Source organism: Anser cygnoides, chromosome 31 (assembly GCF_040182565.1).
Source record: "Anser cygnoides isolate HZ-2024a breed goose chromosome 31, Taihu_goose_T2T_genome, whole genome shotgun sequence".
Classification (NCBI taxonomy): domain Eukaryota; kingdom Metazoa; phylum Chordata; class Aves; order Anseriformes; family Anatidae; genus Anser; species Anser cygnoides.
Window position 1 is genome coordinate 2,465,744 of NC_089903.1, and position 18,421 is coordinate 2,484,164.

Here is an 18,421-nt window from a genome sequence, read left to right on the forward strand (position 1 = left end):
TAAATATGAATTGTGGTAGTAGCTATTTCTTAGGGAGATGTCAACTTAATTTTGGTATTCATGGTACCTAACATCAGTGGTTACGATGTTTCAAATCACACATAAATGGCATAATAATGTTTACAAAGGCTTCAAATTTTTATTTACTTAGATGTGTTTTATATTATAGTTTTGGAGCATATGGCTGCAAAAAAGTATATGTATGGTTACTTCTATCTATAATCTATCTATAATAATTGTATAATTACCCCTTTTGAAATGTGTAGACTTGAGGTTTACATTGCAACCCTCAGCTGCATAAAGAGTTCATAATTTGGCCCTGGTTAGTACCCATAAGTATGCAGAGAATTAATAATTAATGTACAAAACTGAATGAGGTAAACCTGTACAGTTAAGAAAATTAAAATGAAAAAAAATCCAGGTGGCAGCTGATGCTGTGGATGTCTCTTGGATCTTTGAACAGCCTACTTTACAGAGAGGTTTGTATGTAAAGATCCCAGGAGCTTCTGGATCCCTTTGTAGTTTACTGCAGTACAGATGTAAGGAAGACTGTAGATACCTTGTTTTCCATTAGCATCTATGCCGTCAAGCTGTATGGTGACTCCCAGGGGGCAGAGGTTGCACACTGGGGTTTCCAGACTCCCAGTTGTGTTGCCGTGTTCTTTGCACACTCAGGAGAGCTCCCAAGACTCCCCAGCCTTCTGGATTCCTTGGGAGATGACTGCTGTATAACGAGGACCTGCTGAGATCTGAGAAAGATGAGGAATATATGGTTCTTCAATACTGTCAAATCTAAGTTACTTATTTTGATGTTCTTTTGTGTTGTTGTTTGTTTCTTTCTTCTTTTTTTTTTTTTTTAAACCCTGCTTTGGGGTTAAAAATTAGTTTTCTCGAAACCTTTTTTTTTTTTTCCCCAGTTTTAATATGCAGTATATGGCAAAGCACAACAAATGTTTGAAGAAACATTGTTTGAAATGTTGATATAGTTGTTAACATTAGTGCAGCTTTAAGGTTATAAAGCCACACAGCTATTAGTTTTTTTGATTTATACCACCACCTGAGGCATGCTTTGATGTCTGGAGTTGCTCCACCTGTCATGTTATATTGCTTTGTGAAGTGCAATCTGTCCATTCCACTATGTCAGCTTTACCAGCAGTTTTTATAGTAACAGCACCTCAGAAGTATAGGAGTTTGTATGAAATATTCTTGACCATTTTCAATTCTTTACCAAGGGAAGCCAGTAGATGTAATCTTTTTGGATTTCAACAAAGCTTTAGATACTGTTTCTCACAGTGTCCTTCTGAACAAAACGTCCAGCATATAGCCAGACAGATACATAACACAATGGGTGAACGTTGACTGATGGGTTGAGGGTTAAAGTAAATGGAGATACATCAGGCTGGCGGCCAGTCACCAGTGGGGTTCTCCAGGCCTCCATTTTGGGGCCAGTTCTCTTCAATGCTTTTATAAATGATCTGGATGCAGGACTCAAATGCATACTAAGTTTGCCCATGACACTAAATTAGGAGGAGCTGTTGACTCCCTTAAGGGTGAAGGGGCCTTACAGAAAGTTCTTGACAGACTACAGGGCTGGGCAATTAAAAAAAAAAAAAAAAAAAAAAAAGGCATACACAAGAGCAATTGCCAGATTCTGCACCTGAGAAGAGGCAACCCTGGACATTTGTAGAGACTGGGGGATAAGAGGCTGGAGAGCAGCCCAGCAGCCCCATGGAAAGGGATCCAGTTGTTACGGTTGGCAGCAAGCTGAACATAAGCCAGCAGTGTTCCCTGGCAGCCAGGAGGGCCAACCATACACTAGGGTGCCTCGGGCATGGCATTGCTAGCTGGTTGAGGGAAAGGGATTGTCCTGCTCTGGTCTGCACTGGTGCGGCCTCACCTTGAGTACTGTGTGCAGTCTGGGGCGCCACAATATAAGAAGGACATAAAAATTATTAGAGAGCATCCAAAGGAGGGCTGCAAAGATGGTGAAAGGTCTAGAGGAGAATGTGTATGAGGAGGACCTGAGGTCCCTTGGTTTGTTCAGCCCAGAGCAGAGGAGGCTGAGGGGAGGCCTCATGGCGGCCTGCAGCTCCCTCACGAGGGGAGCGGAGGGGCAGGCGCTGAGCTCTGCTCTCTGGGGACAGCGACAGGACCCGAGGGAACGGCATGGAGCTGGGACAGGGGAGGGTCAGGCTGGGTGCTAGGGAAAGGCTCTTCAATGAGAGGGTGGTCGGGCACTGGGACGGGCTCCTCAGGGCAGTGGTCATGGCACCGAGCCTGCTGGAGTTCAAGAAGCATCTGGACAATGGTCACAGGCATACGGTCTGAATTTTGTGTGGTGATTTTTGTGGAGCCGGGATTTGGACTCGATGATCCTTGTGGGTCCCACCCAACTCAGGATATTCTATGATTCTGTGATGCTCTTTTTAGGATTTTTCCTCTAAGGATTTTTTTTCCCCATTTGAATTACTTGTCTTCCTGCTGTTGCTTTGCTTAACAGATCCTAAAAGGAGATCTGGAAATGAAAAGGCAAATGATGAGTAAGCTAAACTCACTCAGCCAAGACCTCCTTGTAGCTGTGAAAAATAAAGCAGTAGCTCAGAAGCTGGAAAGCCGTCTTGAAAATTTTGCCCAGCGTTGGGATAGCCTTGTGCAGAAGTTGGAAAGCAATTCTAAGCAGGTTTGTAAAAAATCATTTCATCAGTTGACAATAAAATCCTTTGCCAGACTAATGCTTGAAGTAGTGTTGGTACTGTTATATGGTTTTAAATATTTTTCCTGCATGATTTGTTAAGAAATAATTTATTTTTTGGACAGCATAATACAACTGTAATATAACTTTCCACAATATTATTTATCTTTTTTTTTGTCTCTTTTTACAATGTTGATTACATTCTCAGATTGTTAGAATATTTTATATATTCATTCCATTTAGCACATTTTTAATCTATAATATTTGGTCACTTCAAGTGAACTGTTTTATGTCTGTCTCTGTGGAATAGCACTTAGCCTGAAATTGGTGTAAAAACTTTTTGCTGGTTAATCAGCAGTTATATTTATTTCTTTTCAACAGTGAGCACTTACTCAATTACTGTTTTATTTCTGCTTATGTTTTGCTGATATAAAGATTAAAAAGAGAGGCCACAACCAAAGAAGCTTCTTGGAAAAATAAACCAAGCAATACTTTTGGCCCAAATGCCAAGTTAAAAACAAAAACAAAAATCAACCATTATTATTCTGTCCTGCTCCTTTCTGTTTACCATAATATTAAAATATAAACTGAGGTTTAAAGTTTCACGTTTTTTAAACTTGGTAACAAAAATCAGTGCTCTGGTGTAATACCCAAAAATGTATCCGTCTGTTTTTCCCGGCCATTTGTCAGCATCTCTTTCTTGTTGGATTTAAACCCAAATCAGCTCACTTTTTTTTTTTCTTTCCCCATTCCTTTACTTATATTATTAATATTGAGTTATTTTTTGTACTAGCATTATATGACTAGGGAAATGGAAATGGACATTAAAGTGTTTTCTCATAATAACATAGAGAAGAATGCTACTGCATGCACCTCTGTCCTGTTCCTACAGTGTTTGTTGCATTTCTGGTCAGTTTAATTCAGTCCCCTCTATCATGATGCATGCTTTTGCTGACATATGCTTATGCTTCTAAAAACTTACTCTGGGCACAACTGGAGAAAGTCAATTAAATGAAACTGCTATACTTTTTGTAGTGATCTAAGTACCCCTTAATACTGACTCCAACCCATATACATTAATCTTCTAGTTTGGTCTGTGGTGTAGTTCCTTGTTTAGCTGAAGTTGGAAAAATCAGTTTGGGACAACAGAAGAGAGAGAAGAAAATTGAGAAGGGATGCAATTTTACTTAATAACAGAAGTCAAAATCAGTTTGTGCTATATAGTATTTGTAACAGTTGAAAAATTGATTTAATTCGTGTATATTTGCGGTATGAAACCTGTTGCTTCTAAGCAGAAGAAAATTAATTTGGGACTGCTAGGGTCATGTGATTTCAAGAAATTATTATGCCAGGTCATAGGCTTATGTATTCCTACTACTGTTGTGTCCTACAAAAGAAGCAAGCATTGTAGAACTATATTCATTATAGCCTACACAGTATGTACTCTTTAAGAACATAAATATGTTCTTACAAAGGAACTCAATAGCTCCTTTTAAAAACAACACATATTCAGGCTTCATAATGTTCTGTTACTTTCATATATTTGTTAAATATCACTAGTAATTGACACATTAACATCTCTGATTTTAACAAATAAATGTTATAACTTTTCTCATTTACTTTAACAACAGGAACAAGAGGAATGTTAAACTTTCATAAGATAAACTGAGTATGCTGAAATAAATCACCTACTAAACTGAGAAGAGTAGAAGCTACATAATACAAATGCCATGTATACAAAAAAAAAAAGAATCATATAAAGGCTGCCTAATTTATTATAAACTGTGCATGTCCTATAAACTATTCAGTGAGAATCAATATTCTGGATACAAAAGTTACATAACATTTTCATTCATATTTTGTTGCTTGGTTTCTTTTTCTAAACCATATTAGTAGCATAGCTGTCTTAAAATATTTGTCCTATTGGTAAGACAAGTATTTCAAACCTGCATCCATGTTATGTGTAAAGTTCCCACCCTTTCCATGGCAAATTTTTGAAGTCAATTTGAAAGATTAATTAGAAGTTGGTGCAAGCCCTTCTTTTCTATACTTGTCTGCACTCCCTAAAGCATGCATAGCTTCATTTGTTTCGGCATATTTGTGTTATTAGGTTAAAAAACACATTTCAATTAACAGTCGAGATTCTCCTGAACAGACAGTAGGGTTCAGAACTCAAGACTACTGGTATTTTATATCACTAAAATCGCTAAAACCTGCAGTCATGATGTGTTGGGGAAAAAAAAAATATTTTGAAACCAGTCCAAAGTATTCAAGGGTTTAGATTGGTGATCAGTTCTAAAAGCAGTTGAGTTCCATTTTCAAAATGGAACTTAAATAGAACTTAGATTACAGAAAAGATAGCCTCCTTGTGAAGTGAGCAATCCCAAGGTTGTACATCCAGAGATCACAGGGCAGCACAGGTGGGAGATGCTTTGGATTTCCAAAACAGTGTAAATGCTTTATCATAACACCTCACTTCAGTTGATAATCTTTTCCTCCTCCGAGAAGCTACTTTTCTTGGCACAGAATCGGTACAGTGATGTGGGCTTATTGCTTCAAATTCTGGAGACATTGCATATTCAGTGCTAACTAAAGGATCACTTCCTAAAGCACTGTTACACAGTTTAAGTATGTCCTCACATTTACCCTAGCACTATGAATTATTGATGGTGTGCTTATTGTCATGTATTTCTATCTAGGCAGGACAGATAATGCTAGTGTGGTTTATTCATTACAGAGCTTATTTACATATTTAGTCGTCAAGAAAAAAATGCCTTTAAAAGAAGATCTAATTATTATGGCTAATCATGAACTGAGGAGGAGTTGGAAAAGGGTGACAATAAATATAACATTTTTCACTAAAATCTATCAGCAAATGCAGATCTTATTCTTCCAACTTGGATATGGACTTCAAAATGAACTTTATTGCTTTCATTAATAATTCTTATAGTACCTTCTTACTTCTATTTTTGTCATTAGTTATTTCCCTTCCTTCTCTTACTGGAGTGTCACTAAATGATTAACTAGCAAACAAAATACGAAATTATATAGAACAGACAATCTCAGCCTTAGATCAAAGCTGCTTCTCCAATTAGACATAGAACAGTTATACATCCCAAAGGAAATGTGCAGAAGATAAAATGTGAATCTTCCCACATCTAAATTTCACAGCACTGAATTCAGCTAAGCATCTAATCTGAAATCATGGCTGAAGCTTCTGCTGCAATGAATGGATGGCAAGGGTGAGAGACACCCCTAAAAAGCAGTTTATTCTCATCATGAAAGTGACTGATTTTCTTCATTGAGCACACATTGGAAACAAGGACAAGGATAACTTTTGTAAAGTAAATGTATAAATTTCAGAAACTCTAAATGCACCTTTAGTGACTTCATTATGCTTCACTAAATTGTACTGAAAGCCTTCCCAAACTAACAAAAACAACATTCTTCATCCGAACTTCCCCACTCACATGCATACATTTTATCAAAGAACTCCCGACAGCTCCAAAAGTGAGTGTTAAGGAAAATTATGGCTATATCAGGACTCAGGGCATTTCTAAAGGCAGAAATAAATGATGGTGTTAAAGGTAGGCTGCCATATAAAAGAGAAATAAAATGACATAAAACTACTGAAGTGCTATACACAAATTGTACATACCTTTATTTGTAGAAGATGAAAAGGAAGGTTGAAATTTGTCCACTCCAAAAAAAGGATGAGTTTGCTGATGTGAAACCAAAGGCAAGCATTGTATTTTGAAAGCCTTTTAATGTGCAGCCTTGTGAGTCACCTTAGCGCTTCCATATGATTCTCTAGCAGGTTAAAGGACTAGTCTGTATCGCCCCTTCTCGGATTTATATGTGCCTTTCAGGAATTTAAAGAGACAAGGAAACTATATTGTCATTATTTGGACCATCCTTGAACTATACATGATACAAACCACTTCATTTTTTAAAGGTTTTAGAGGTGTTTGCTAGGGAGGCAAACAAAAGCTATTTCCTTTTTTGTATTTCCTAATTTTTTATGGATTTTCATTTACCCACTAAAGTGTCTGCACTCTTTAAACACATACCAAGTTCCTGAACTTCACCTTGCAGTGTAATCTTCAGTACCTTTTAGCCTTCCCCAGTCTCTGTAATTAGAATGATTATGAATTTCAAATTCATATCTCCCATTTCATTTTGAAGTATATGGTATTTAAACTCCAATCCTATTGATTAAGCATGAAAAATACTTCTTTACTGTTTTGACATGAGTCATTACTCCCAACAGCATCGTGACTCGACTGCTCTGAGCATATGATAATTATACTGCCTGCTTTTGAAGCACAGTACCAAATCACCAGCTGAAACTGCTTCTCCTGTGCCATTGGCAGCATGCTGCATATCGTTCCTACAGTACCCTAGCTGTGATTTATTCTGTTTTACACCTGCTTCACTGTAAACTGTACCCTGATATTGACTGGCAAATGGAACATGGCAGGATATGACCTCAGGTGTCAGGAACATCCTATCATTGATTTTTAGATAAAACTCAGTGCAATACGAATTTTGTGACAAGAGGAAAAGGTGACTGTAGTCAAAGCTTCATATACGGAGCAAGTAATGATTTGGAGTGCTCTTAGCTGCACAGACAACCAAGGGAAAGGTGACATCATGTGTTGTCTCAAATTTCATAGTACCCTGGACCTCAGGAGCTTTATTTTGCTCTTTCTTCCTACCCAGAAATAGAATTAATTAAAAAAAAATGTTGAAAATGTTGCTGTATAAAGTGTTAATAAAATTATACCGAAGTGTTTCCTTATTGCTGTGATTTGTATAGTTGAAGATATCAAAGTCAATGTTGTTGAGGGAACCAAGTATTAATATATAATATTGCAGTGATTAAAAAGCCAACTGGATTTTTTTTTCTTCCACAGAATTTATGTAGTTCATATGTTATTTAAGTCCCCACATTTCACAATCAGCTTACCCCATTTGATGTTATTAATCCAGAGATTAAAACAAAACAAAAAAAAACAAAACAAACAAACAAAAAAGCTAATTTTTTTGAATCTTAATTTCACTGTGTTCTGAGCAGTTCAGATTCTTTCTCTATAAAGTCTAGATAGCTGGTCATTTCTAGCGGGGGAGGCACAGCACTGAGCTGGCTGCTTTAAGATTGTCACAATTACAGTGGTAATGGACCTCCCTACCCATAATTTCCACTGGCAGACTGGACAAAGAACAGCAAGACTTTTTTGTTTAGCACACTATGTAAAATATCTGGTGAAGTTAGCAGTATTTTCAGTATTATTATTATTTTTTTTTTGTTAACTTTACTGATGTTGCCTGCTGAAAACAGGCTGGTTGTATGCCCCTTTCCTTGTCACACTGTTTTTTCAGTATAAGGAAGTGTTGTGGGAAAGGAATTACAGTTAAATACCTGGTAAACCTGTTGTCCATTGTTCTTTTAGAAATGCTGATGTCTCAAATAAGGTAACTCCATACTCTTTCTGAGATTCTGATGCAAGAACGAATAGACCGTTTATGTTATATTATGTATATGTATATAGTTCCATGGAATTTTAGATACTAGCATTCTTGTCTCTGTATTAGAGGGCCTTTTTAATTCTTGCACATCGGCAATAAGTGAAGAAGCAGAGCTCTTCTGGTGCACAGCTTTCCCTGGTCCTGGTATAATGTTGTCCTTTTACTTTCGATTTCACTGCCCTAAACCGTGGTTGGTTACTGGAGCTGTAACTAGAGCATTTTGACAAGTAACCCATCATCTGGGAGAACAAAAAAAATAGATGACCAGTTTTTGATGAGTTAAGGTACTTAAGAGTAGCTGCCCATATTTAAGTGGGAAGTTTTTAGTTTGGTGTTGCATGGAACCAAATATAAAAAGGCAGTACATACATGTACAGCATTTCAAATCTTTCAACTATTAGCAGATTTATTATTATTATGCAACTGAACTATCTGAAGGGTTAACTTTCATTTTACTGGGCAAAGTAAGTGTATTATGTTGGTAGTGTTTTATGGTGTTACATATTTAAGTATTGCTATAATAAGTATATATAATATAGTATAATAAAGTATAATAAAATATAATAAAATATATAATAATATATAATAATAATATAATAATAAAGTATAATAAAATAAGTATAATAAATATAAGATATGACCTCTTCCTATTACGTTTTAATTACAGAATGAAATTGAAGCAAATTTACTTGTCTTCTAGTGCATGTTTTCTAGTTTAAGATTTCATGACAGAAAGCTAACTGCCTTTCTGTGCAAGTAGGCTATGATGAACTATATTCTGGTTTAAAGATTATTATAAACGGTAAAAATAGCAACTGGCAATTTAGTGCCATTATAATGCCTTTATGAGTTCTCAAGGAATAAATCTTCAGAATGGTGGCAAAGTAACATTCAGCAATAGTAACATTTCATATATTTTCTATTATCCAATTCCCTCATAAAATTGACCTTTTTGTTACCACTTATTTCTTTTCTTCATTCACCATGATTTAAGAGGGAGCCATAAGTTCATCCTGTTTAGGATTCTTTCTGATTTTGATATTGACTTCTGCAGATATCTTATTCACATAGCGTGAGTCAGATAAAACAATTTTGTCTGAGTTCGTAGTGTTATTTTTTTCTGAAGGTCAGCCTACAATCAGACAGGGGCAGTTTCTCATTATTTGCTATTGCTAGTCCAAACGGTCTTTACTGAAGTCTTTCAACCAATGTGTGACCTCTGTTTTAATACTTCTCACAGATTTCACAGGCTGTCACTACCACTCAGACATCACTAACACAGACAACTGTAATGGAAACCGTAACTATGGTGACCACGAGAGAACAAATCCTGGTTAAGCATGCCAAGGAAGAGCTCCCACCACCTCCACCCCACAAAAAGAGGCAGCTCCTTGTGGATTCAGAAATTAGGAAGAGGTGAGAATCATTAAGAAATTGAGAGAGAATGATGATAGAGTCTGGATGAGAATGCAAAAGTACTCATTCGACTGAAATAGTTAGATGTATAGTTTTTTGAGAATAAAGTTATATTTCTGTACTCAAGATACAGATTTATTATTATCTTTCTTAGGATCAGTTATGGAGTTTTTTTTTTCTATTTCTATCCCAACTATTTTGCAGTATAGAATGTTAATCATTATGTCAACACCATTGTGCTAGTAATTATAGCCAGTAGATGTCCTTTATATATGGCATTGTGTGGTCCCACTTGATTGTGGTCTTGGAACTTAAGAACAAAAAGTATTCCATTGGTTCTCAGCTTTTTTACTCTAAAAATATGTTTTTAATATTTGGAACGCTAGTAGTACAGATATTGTTTCATTTCTAAAGTTCATACGTTATTCTCTCTGGATTGTGGGTCAGCAGTAGATGTAATAGTTCTGCAGAAGCAGGGTTAATACTTGGTGAAATGTGCAGTAGTATTATTTCCAGAGTTCTTTCTGTGTAACTCACATATGAGTTATGGTGGACTTTGAGAGTATTGAACACTTGTTAAAGTCACATAAAAGATTTCTAATGAGTTTCAGTAGAATTTGCACAAGCACCAAATTTATTAATATGATGCTTAGAAACTAGACTTAAATCACCTCTAGTGTTGGGTTTGGATTTTTATTTTTTATTTTTATTTTTTATTATTTTATTCAGATAAACGTATGAATTCCAAGGCAGTGGATTTAAGGCCTGAGAGGAATACAAAACTGCATTCAATGTCTCATTTCTATAGACAATGTCTTTGTTTTAATTCAATGTGTTTTCAATTATAATAGCAAGTTATTTTCTTGTAAAATAGTCCTTAATGGTGTTAAAATATCCAACTGCATATTATTAAGAGTAATGAAATACACCAAGAATATGAGAAATCTGATTTATATATATATATATTAATTGAAGGAGTTTGTTATTGAAACAAAAGATACTTAGAGGTTTCTTTCTTAATCCAATGTACAATTTAACTTACCCCTTCTTGACCATTCTAAAAGTAAGGCTTCTAGTTAAGAGTCAATATTTAAGAACATTCTTTTTAAGAAGATATATACAAGATCCATGTGTGATGTAAGAAGAGTGATTCATCCCCTTTTTGTTAAATTGGAAAACTACTCTAATGAGTCATCTTTGTCTTCATTGGCTATAGAATTCTGTACTAAATAAGTAACTTTTAGATGGTTAAATTTGAATTAATAAAGCTAATCTCCAAAATCCTGGTTTGAAAATATTTTTAATCTGCATGTTTTTTTCTGGGAGGGAGGTGGTTTGGAGCTGTTTTGATAAGGGTGAATAATGCTTACAAGGTTTCTCAGTTTCTTTCATCGGTGTTTTTCAAGTTCTAGTCAGTTCTGTTGCTGTAATAGTGTGCCTGGAAGAAACACGAGCCTCAATTGCTGTGTTTGGAAAGATCTGTGCTCCAGATTTGCTTTCCTGTGTTCTGTATGTTTTAGAAAGCCATCTCAAAGATGCACAGCACCTGCAGTGTGAATTGCCAGGTGCTTAGTTTCAAGAGAGAAGAAAGAGCAGTTAGCTACTCTGTGAAAATTGTTTTAGTGGATTATGTAAGAGTATGGTCTCCAGATGCTTAGTTGAGAAAAAAAAAAAAAAAAAAAGGATGGCTAATTTTATTTTATTCTATTTTGCATTTCCAAGTGTTTTGGAAGGATTAGAAGTGTGTGTGTTTCGTTTATACTGAGGAATTTTGTCTTTGTCAACCAGTAGCATACACAGGAGTTGATTTCATATTTTTGTAGAAGCTGTTGATTTTTCTCGTCTCTTAGAGCAGCTTACTACCATAAGTAATGGAAAACAGAGATAAGAACCAGAAGACTGTTTTGTTCTTTTCTTTCACCAAAATCTAAAGCTACCTTCAAATTTAAGGTTTTAAAATTTCAGAATAATTCAGGGATGTTCTAAGTTTTGTTACTACTCATAGGAAAGCTCCTTTTCCCAAAGGAATGAAATTACAACCAAGAATGGGGAAAAAAATACAAAAGTAAGTTGGAGCTGTATAATAAAAGTCTTAAAAGTATGTATAAGACATTAGAACTTGAGATAAATATAACGTGCCTGAAGTTTTTGGAGAGAAAAACCTGTATATTGAAGAAAAGGTTGCCAAGGTATCATTTTCATGTATGTGGCACTAGGAAAAACATAGGTCTGTTCTGTAGCATAGAAAAGTCTGAAAATTACTCTATTCAGAGTAGGTTTTAAATAGGAAACAGGTTAGAGCTGTTTAGTATTTAATCTATACATATTTGTAATATTGATGTTCTTGAATAATATCCAAAGACAGTTTTCTTTGCCTGTTAGCAAGTAACTTTGTACCTGCTTCCTAGTATTTCTAAGGAAAGGCTGTTTGTCATAACATTATTATGGATATAATGTTGTTATTCAGGTTTGATTATTCAGGTTTGAAAGAAACTTCATGTCCTTGAAGAGAAAGGCATGTTAAGATAGGATAGTTGCTCCATCTAGTGTTTTTCATTTAATAAGTGTTAACATAACTGTAAATGTTGAAAATAAAGTGGCCTTCATTCCATTGAAAATCACATCATTCGGGATTCTAATACTTCATTACTTAGAAAAGTTTGGATTTTTTAATAGAAAAATATATCAAAGGAAATATAAAGACTTATTCAAAGCATTTTTTGGCAGCTGTTCTTTCAAGTAGTCCATTGCAGTATAATGAATTATATTAGTCAGAACTAAATGATGATTGTTAAGTACTTTACAGCAATTCTCTTGGGCTGCTTGACCCTTATCCTCATATATCAGTGTAGCTTTTGCTCTTTCACTATTATCTAACGGTCTTTAACAAATCTAAAAAGAGAGCCATTTTTCTTCAGTTTTTGTGGTGGTCCTTGGTTTCAGCATTTTATCTGTGTAGTCAAAGCCAAAGAAAAGGGAAAGGTGACTAAGGCAAAAGAATATAATTTTCTGTTGTTTACAGTATAATTTATATATGTTTTCATCTAGAATAAAATAGGAATGGATATATCAAGTTCAGTAAATATGCACACTTTACAACTTCATGCTTTTTTTTTTAATAAAAAAAAACAACTCTTTATCCTGTTTGTGAGATAATACACTGAAAATATATACTCTTCACCTTTAGTGTCTGAAATCGCCTGCTGTATTATGGGAGTGATGCCAGTTGGCACTCAATGGGAGGCATGACTGGATTTGAAAATGCTTTGCATTTTTAGCCACTGGTTGTTTGCTGAAGGCAAATGGTCTTAATGAACATACTCAACAGCAACCTCTAGACTTCCATTTTACTCAGCTGTGACTTCCTTACATATGAGAAATGCAGTGGATCTAATCTGTCTGAATTTCAGCAAAGCATTCCATGACACCATTTAGGAATCACTGCTAAGGTCAGGAAAGGTGCAGTTTATTACCATAAGAATGGTGAGATGGATAATTGGCTAAAGAAGAAGAACTATGTGGCTAATATGATTGACTTTGTATTTTCTTTAATCCCTTGGTATGCATTACAGAGATGTGCAGATAATAATGTTGATGAGACTAAATTGAATAGTATCAGTGTAGAGGTGGTCCAGAATGTCATTCAGAAAGGAAAGATTTTTTTTTTTTTTGAGGACTGAGCTTAAAAATAAATAGTAGGAAAAAAAATTATCAATTGGGACAAATAAGCATTGAATTAGTAGATAAGAACTAAGACTACTTTATCAACTAAAGGCTCATCAGTTGCAAATACAGAGGATGAAAAATAATTGCAGAATAATTCTGCCAATGGGTATGGTGTATTTCAAAGCTGTTCTTTGACATGTTCTAGGCAACCCAGAGCTATGAGCTGAAGAACACTGCTGATGAGCTGGGCATTTCAGTCCAGCCATGGAAATGCAGTTATTCAGTAATGTAGTTCTTTAATCAGAGTTGTACCATTCCCTACCAGCTCAATATGTTGACAAATGGTCTTATGTCTGCCCAGGATACACAATGCTGACATGCCCAGCATGGTTTTGTTTTGGTGGGGTGGTAACTTGTGAGGCAGTTTATATCTACTGAAAGAACCAAAGAAGAGCAAGTCTTGAGGGTAAACTACCTTAGCACAAGTTTTCTTATCTACCCCAAAGCACTGCAGATAAATAGCAATAAAATGAAAACTTACTGCAATCAAAAAGTGACATTTTAAGCCTCTTAGCATTAGTAGAGCCTCTGGACAATATTGGGCAGAACTAACCTATTTTGCCATAAACACAAAACATAATATAAATCCCTTATTTACTAGCCATACTGTAAGACAGAGAAAAGCATGTGGTCTCTTCCAGTGGGACGCAGCCTGCTCCCATTCCAATGCCCTTTGCTTCCACATGGTAGATCACAGCTTCCCAGCAGAAAGGGCAAAGCACACACACTTTCCCAAATGCAGCCAGTGAAGCTCTGTTCCCAGAAATGGTGGAAGGGATGTGAGACTCTTGTGCAGATCTGGAAGTAAGAAGCTGAGACCAGGACTTAACATGCCAGGGAGCCCACACCTACTGGCTGAGGCAGCGCACTACACCCAGCCCCACCATGTGTGTGCCAAGCAGCGGGTTTCCCCGACGGCATAGGCTTTCCTACAGAGGCTGTCTCCTTGGCCTCAGGCTGCCAGGGAAGGGAGCCACCCGCCTCAGACGGCCTCAGGCCACTTCTGGAACATTCCTCATGGCTGCCCTGTGTTCACAGTCCCCACACTGGTGCTGGCCACAATGGCCTACACTCGCCTCACTGGGGGCCCTGTGGCCACCCCACAGCCAGGCTGCCTGGCCCAGCCAGCGGGGAGACCCCACAGGAGCAGTGAGCGCTCTGGGTGCACGGATAGCCTCGGCCCCACACTCATGGTACCTGAGACACCTTCATACCCAAGCCCTGACAGAGCCACAGGAGCCCTTTATAGGGTATAGAGCACAGGTGGAAGGTTTATAGTCAGCCCCTTTCATTATTATATATATTTTAAAAAATGTATTTCTTTTTACTTTGAAATATAAACAACTAATCCCTAATCCTTGGTGTTATTTAGTAGTTTCAAAAGGCACTTGATAAGATACAGGGCTTGTAGGTATACCCTGCTAGGTATTTGGGCTAGGAAATCCTTGTACAGAAATGGAAAATCTTAATGTAACTAAGTTCTGAAATGCCCTAGAGGTGAAGTTTGTTCTGTGTCTAACAGAAAAAAGATGGGAAAACCAGAAAAAGGAGTCTTTTTTGAACAAATCTTTTGCACGTGTGGTCTAGGCGAAAGACTTTTGAATGGGAATCTGCAGTAGGCCCATGGTTTAGCTTGATGAAGAAAACGAGTTGCTTTAACCAATTTGTGGAGTTGTGAGAGGGCTGTGAGGGCAGTACAAGATAGCATCTCTGTTGTAGAAAAGCAGAAAGACAGACTAATTGGAAAACTAAACATGAGCCCATAAATAATTTTAGAGGCACTAAATCCTCCACTGCAGATAGAATTTTTAGGTGGGGAGCAAGGTAACATGCACTTTAAAGCAATGTAGTTATTCAGAATGATTGTATCAAGTGATTTGGTTTTAGTCTCTTCCATGGATTTAATTTACAAATTCTACATGCACTCAACTTTATTGGGTCAGAAAGGTAACATTTCATTACTTTTTTTTTTTTTAATGTCAAATATATTGTTATACTTACAAGATTCAAAGGTTATATCGATCCTTTTATATCAATCTAGAGTTAATATACTTTGAAAATGAAACCGCTCAGAAATAAAACGTGCAGTCATCATAGCACAATGATTAAAAGCCATATTCTACCTGCATTTCCTGTTTTTTGTTTTATTTTGTTTTGTTGTTTTTTAAAGCTAGATATGAGAGAGAGATTTTTTTCAAGGTTATTGAAAAGTGCAGTGTGCTTTTAAACTATGTTAAGGATATTTATGTGCATTGGTTGGACTAGGTGATATAGGTTGGACTAGGTGATCTTGGAGGTCTCTTCCAACCTAAATGATTCTGTGATTCTGTAGCAAAAGGTACCTTGAATTAACTTTCATCTCTTTTAAAGTTCCCATCCCTCCCCCTGGTTTCCATTTATAGCCTTTTTTGGGGCAGGAGGCTTTGTTTGTGGAGTTATATTTATAGAAACAGAAGAAACTACAACTGGAAGAGCAATCTGTAATGTCAGATCAGTTCTGTCCAGATGCTGTCTGCTGTGGCTAATACCACCAGCTGATGAATGAATCTCTCGGCCATGTAATGTGTTCCTGATTACTTTGTTTTACTATCAGAATTCTCCCAATAGTTCAGCTCCTCTTCTAGATTACACTTTCAGGGGTGGTCATTGCAGAAGCAGGGGCTAAGTCCTTCTGTTAAAGACAAGACAAAATTCTGGTAAACATTTACCAGAATAATATATTCTGGTAAACATTTTGCTCTGTCACTTTCTATACTATACCGGGCTAATAGCATACTATTCTTCAGCAAGCTTGCCTTACTGGTCCTACTTAACTGGAACCACAGAACAGAATGAACACCAGAAGTAATACAGTTTTACCTGCAGCCAGGAGAGTTTAGTACTGAGTAACTCGTAATTTTGTCTTTATTTTTATCCTGTATCTGATGTTCTGTGCTCCTCTCCAGTTACAGCTGGTTCATGCCGGTGCTATAGAACAGCCTAATTGCCACAATAGCTGACAGTGGCTAGAGACCTGTCCTCACCTATCAATTTAAGTGAGGTGAAAGAAGTGGCCGTTGCATCTCTTGTGTTCCTTGTCTGTATAGTTGGTGACTTCAAGGAGCAAGGAATGGAGTGCATGTTGGCAGTAGGGAGTGACAACCCTTTTAGTAAACTGGGCTGCTAATTCTTGTGGGGTGGTGTTTGTACACTGCTGACTGGATTTCAAAAAACAGAGGAGGAGAGGGTGTTGGTCCCATCTAGTCTGAATACCTGTAGGTCCCTGATCGAATTCTCTATTGACCCTTAGAGCAGGTTCTGTTGTTTCTCATTGTTGCTGACAGGCCCTGAACCAGATACTTACGTGAAACGCAGGACTGTATAGCATTACTACTTAGTCTTTGCAAAAGTATATGCTGTATTTGGGGACTTCCCTGTATCTCAGCAATATTCAAGTGATATTACAGCCTTTAGGCAGCTGCTGTAATTTAGCTGACCTAATATGTCCCTTACTGAGGACTTCAGGAACTCCATTTTGTGCTAGAGACTTCAGCCTTCTTCACATCACTGATCATTGAGCAGAGCTGTTGTCAGTCTTCATTAGATATTGAATATAAATTATTTGTATCTAGAAGCATATTAGGAAGAGCTATGAAATTGTTAGTTTTTATCTTGTAATCCAGTTCATTAGCTTTAAAATTGAGTATCAGTATTGTTGATAACATATGGAAAAAGTTGATAAGGCACCTCGCAGCAACACAATCCATGTCAAGTTAGTTTGGTGTTTGGACATTAATTTCAGTTTGAAGAAAGGTATTTCAGAACGGATGCAGTTTAAGGCTTCTTTTCTCACTATAATTTTAATGGCAAGAATAAAATATTCTGACCACCTTGAATTCAGGGACAGATCAGTAAGTCTGCAGCTTGACAAGATTGTTTAAAAAGATAAAAATATCTGCATGTTTCATGGCAACTCTATCCATGACATATTAGTAAACTCAGTTTGCATTAAGATTAAGGGAAGAAACAACCATTGAATTAAATAGGCAGAGTTAAATCAGGATTGAAAACCATTTAAGTGTATTTGTGGAGACACGGTGGGATTTATATATACATACATAAGGACCAAGCCTATTTCAATAAAATGTTAATGAACTTTGCGTACTTTGCACCAGCTGCAGTTTGCTCAGTCCTATACCTCCAAAATGAAATAATAAAATTAAAAATATTATATTATTAAATGGTATTTTTAAGATGTAGCTGGCTATAGTTCTGCATTACCTTCTGTTTTGATGTTGTATAGGATGACTTGGTATTCTTCTTTTTCTTCAGGAATATGGTCATCCAGCAGATCAACATACAATGTTGTATTCAACGTCCCCTATTTGTTTTAAGGGTAAATTGATTAGCCATTATTTTATAAAACACAAGTGATATCATAATGACAAGTATTTTGAACAATTTCTTTAAGAAGAGTTAAGTATCAAGAATTGTAAGCTCCCTCCAGTTTGTAAGTCAAAAAGTGAGAAATTAAATAATCAAACCAAGAAAGAAGGACTGTTGAAAAGGCACACTTTTTCTCAGATCAGTTCTAATCACACTATTTTCCTGTAGCCAACATCACTGTTTATGGACTTACCTCAGGAAAAAAAAGTATTCCAGAATAGTTTGCAAAATTTTGTTTTACATTATGTCCTACTATCTTCCACTCAACAGTAACATTTCCCAGTCCTGGAGGAGTTCTTACGATGTGGAATTGTAATTGTTCTCCTAGGAATAAAGGACAAGATGCAGTGTTTCAGGGTCTCCTCTTCTACATGTTGGTTATAAAAATGAGAGGTCAAAAACATGCATCACACAGTTAAAGTATTTTTCCTGAAAGATATTGCTATTTTTGTCAGTTTGAATTTCACAGTAGTTATATACCACATTCACTTTTAATGCTGAAAAGAAAAACCTAAACTTAAACTCTTCTAGTTTTTTTTTTTCTGTTTTTAGTTCACACTTGGAAATAATTATGAACATATGAGGGAACTTGGTATAGATGAATAACTTAGAAAGGGAATGTTCATGAAAACA

General features: G+C 36.3%; 1 protein-coding gene across 1 annotated transcript in view; it reads right to left on the reverse strand.

The window, feature by feature from the left end:
- The window catches only part of LOC136787812 (adhesion G-protein coupled receptor V1-like), a 154,966-nt gene that overhangs the window by 4,804 nt on the left and 131,741 nt on the right, over positions 1 to 18,421 (reverse strand). Inside the window, 3 exon segments of the mRNA XM_066985141.1 lie at positions 560 to 749; positions 17,624 to 17,723; positions 17,982 to 18,112. Coding sequence (XP_066841242.1) covers positions 586 to 749; positions 17,624 to 17,723; positions 17,982 to 18,112 — 395 coding nt within the window. The 3' untranslated portion in view covers positions 560 to 585.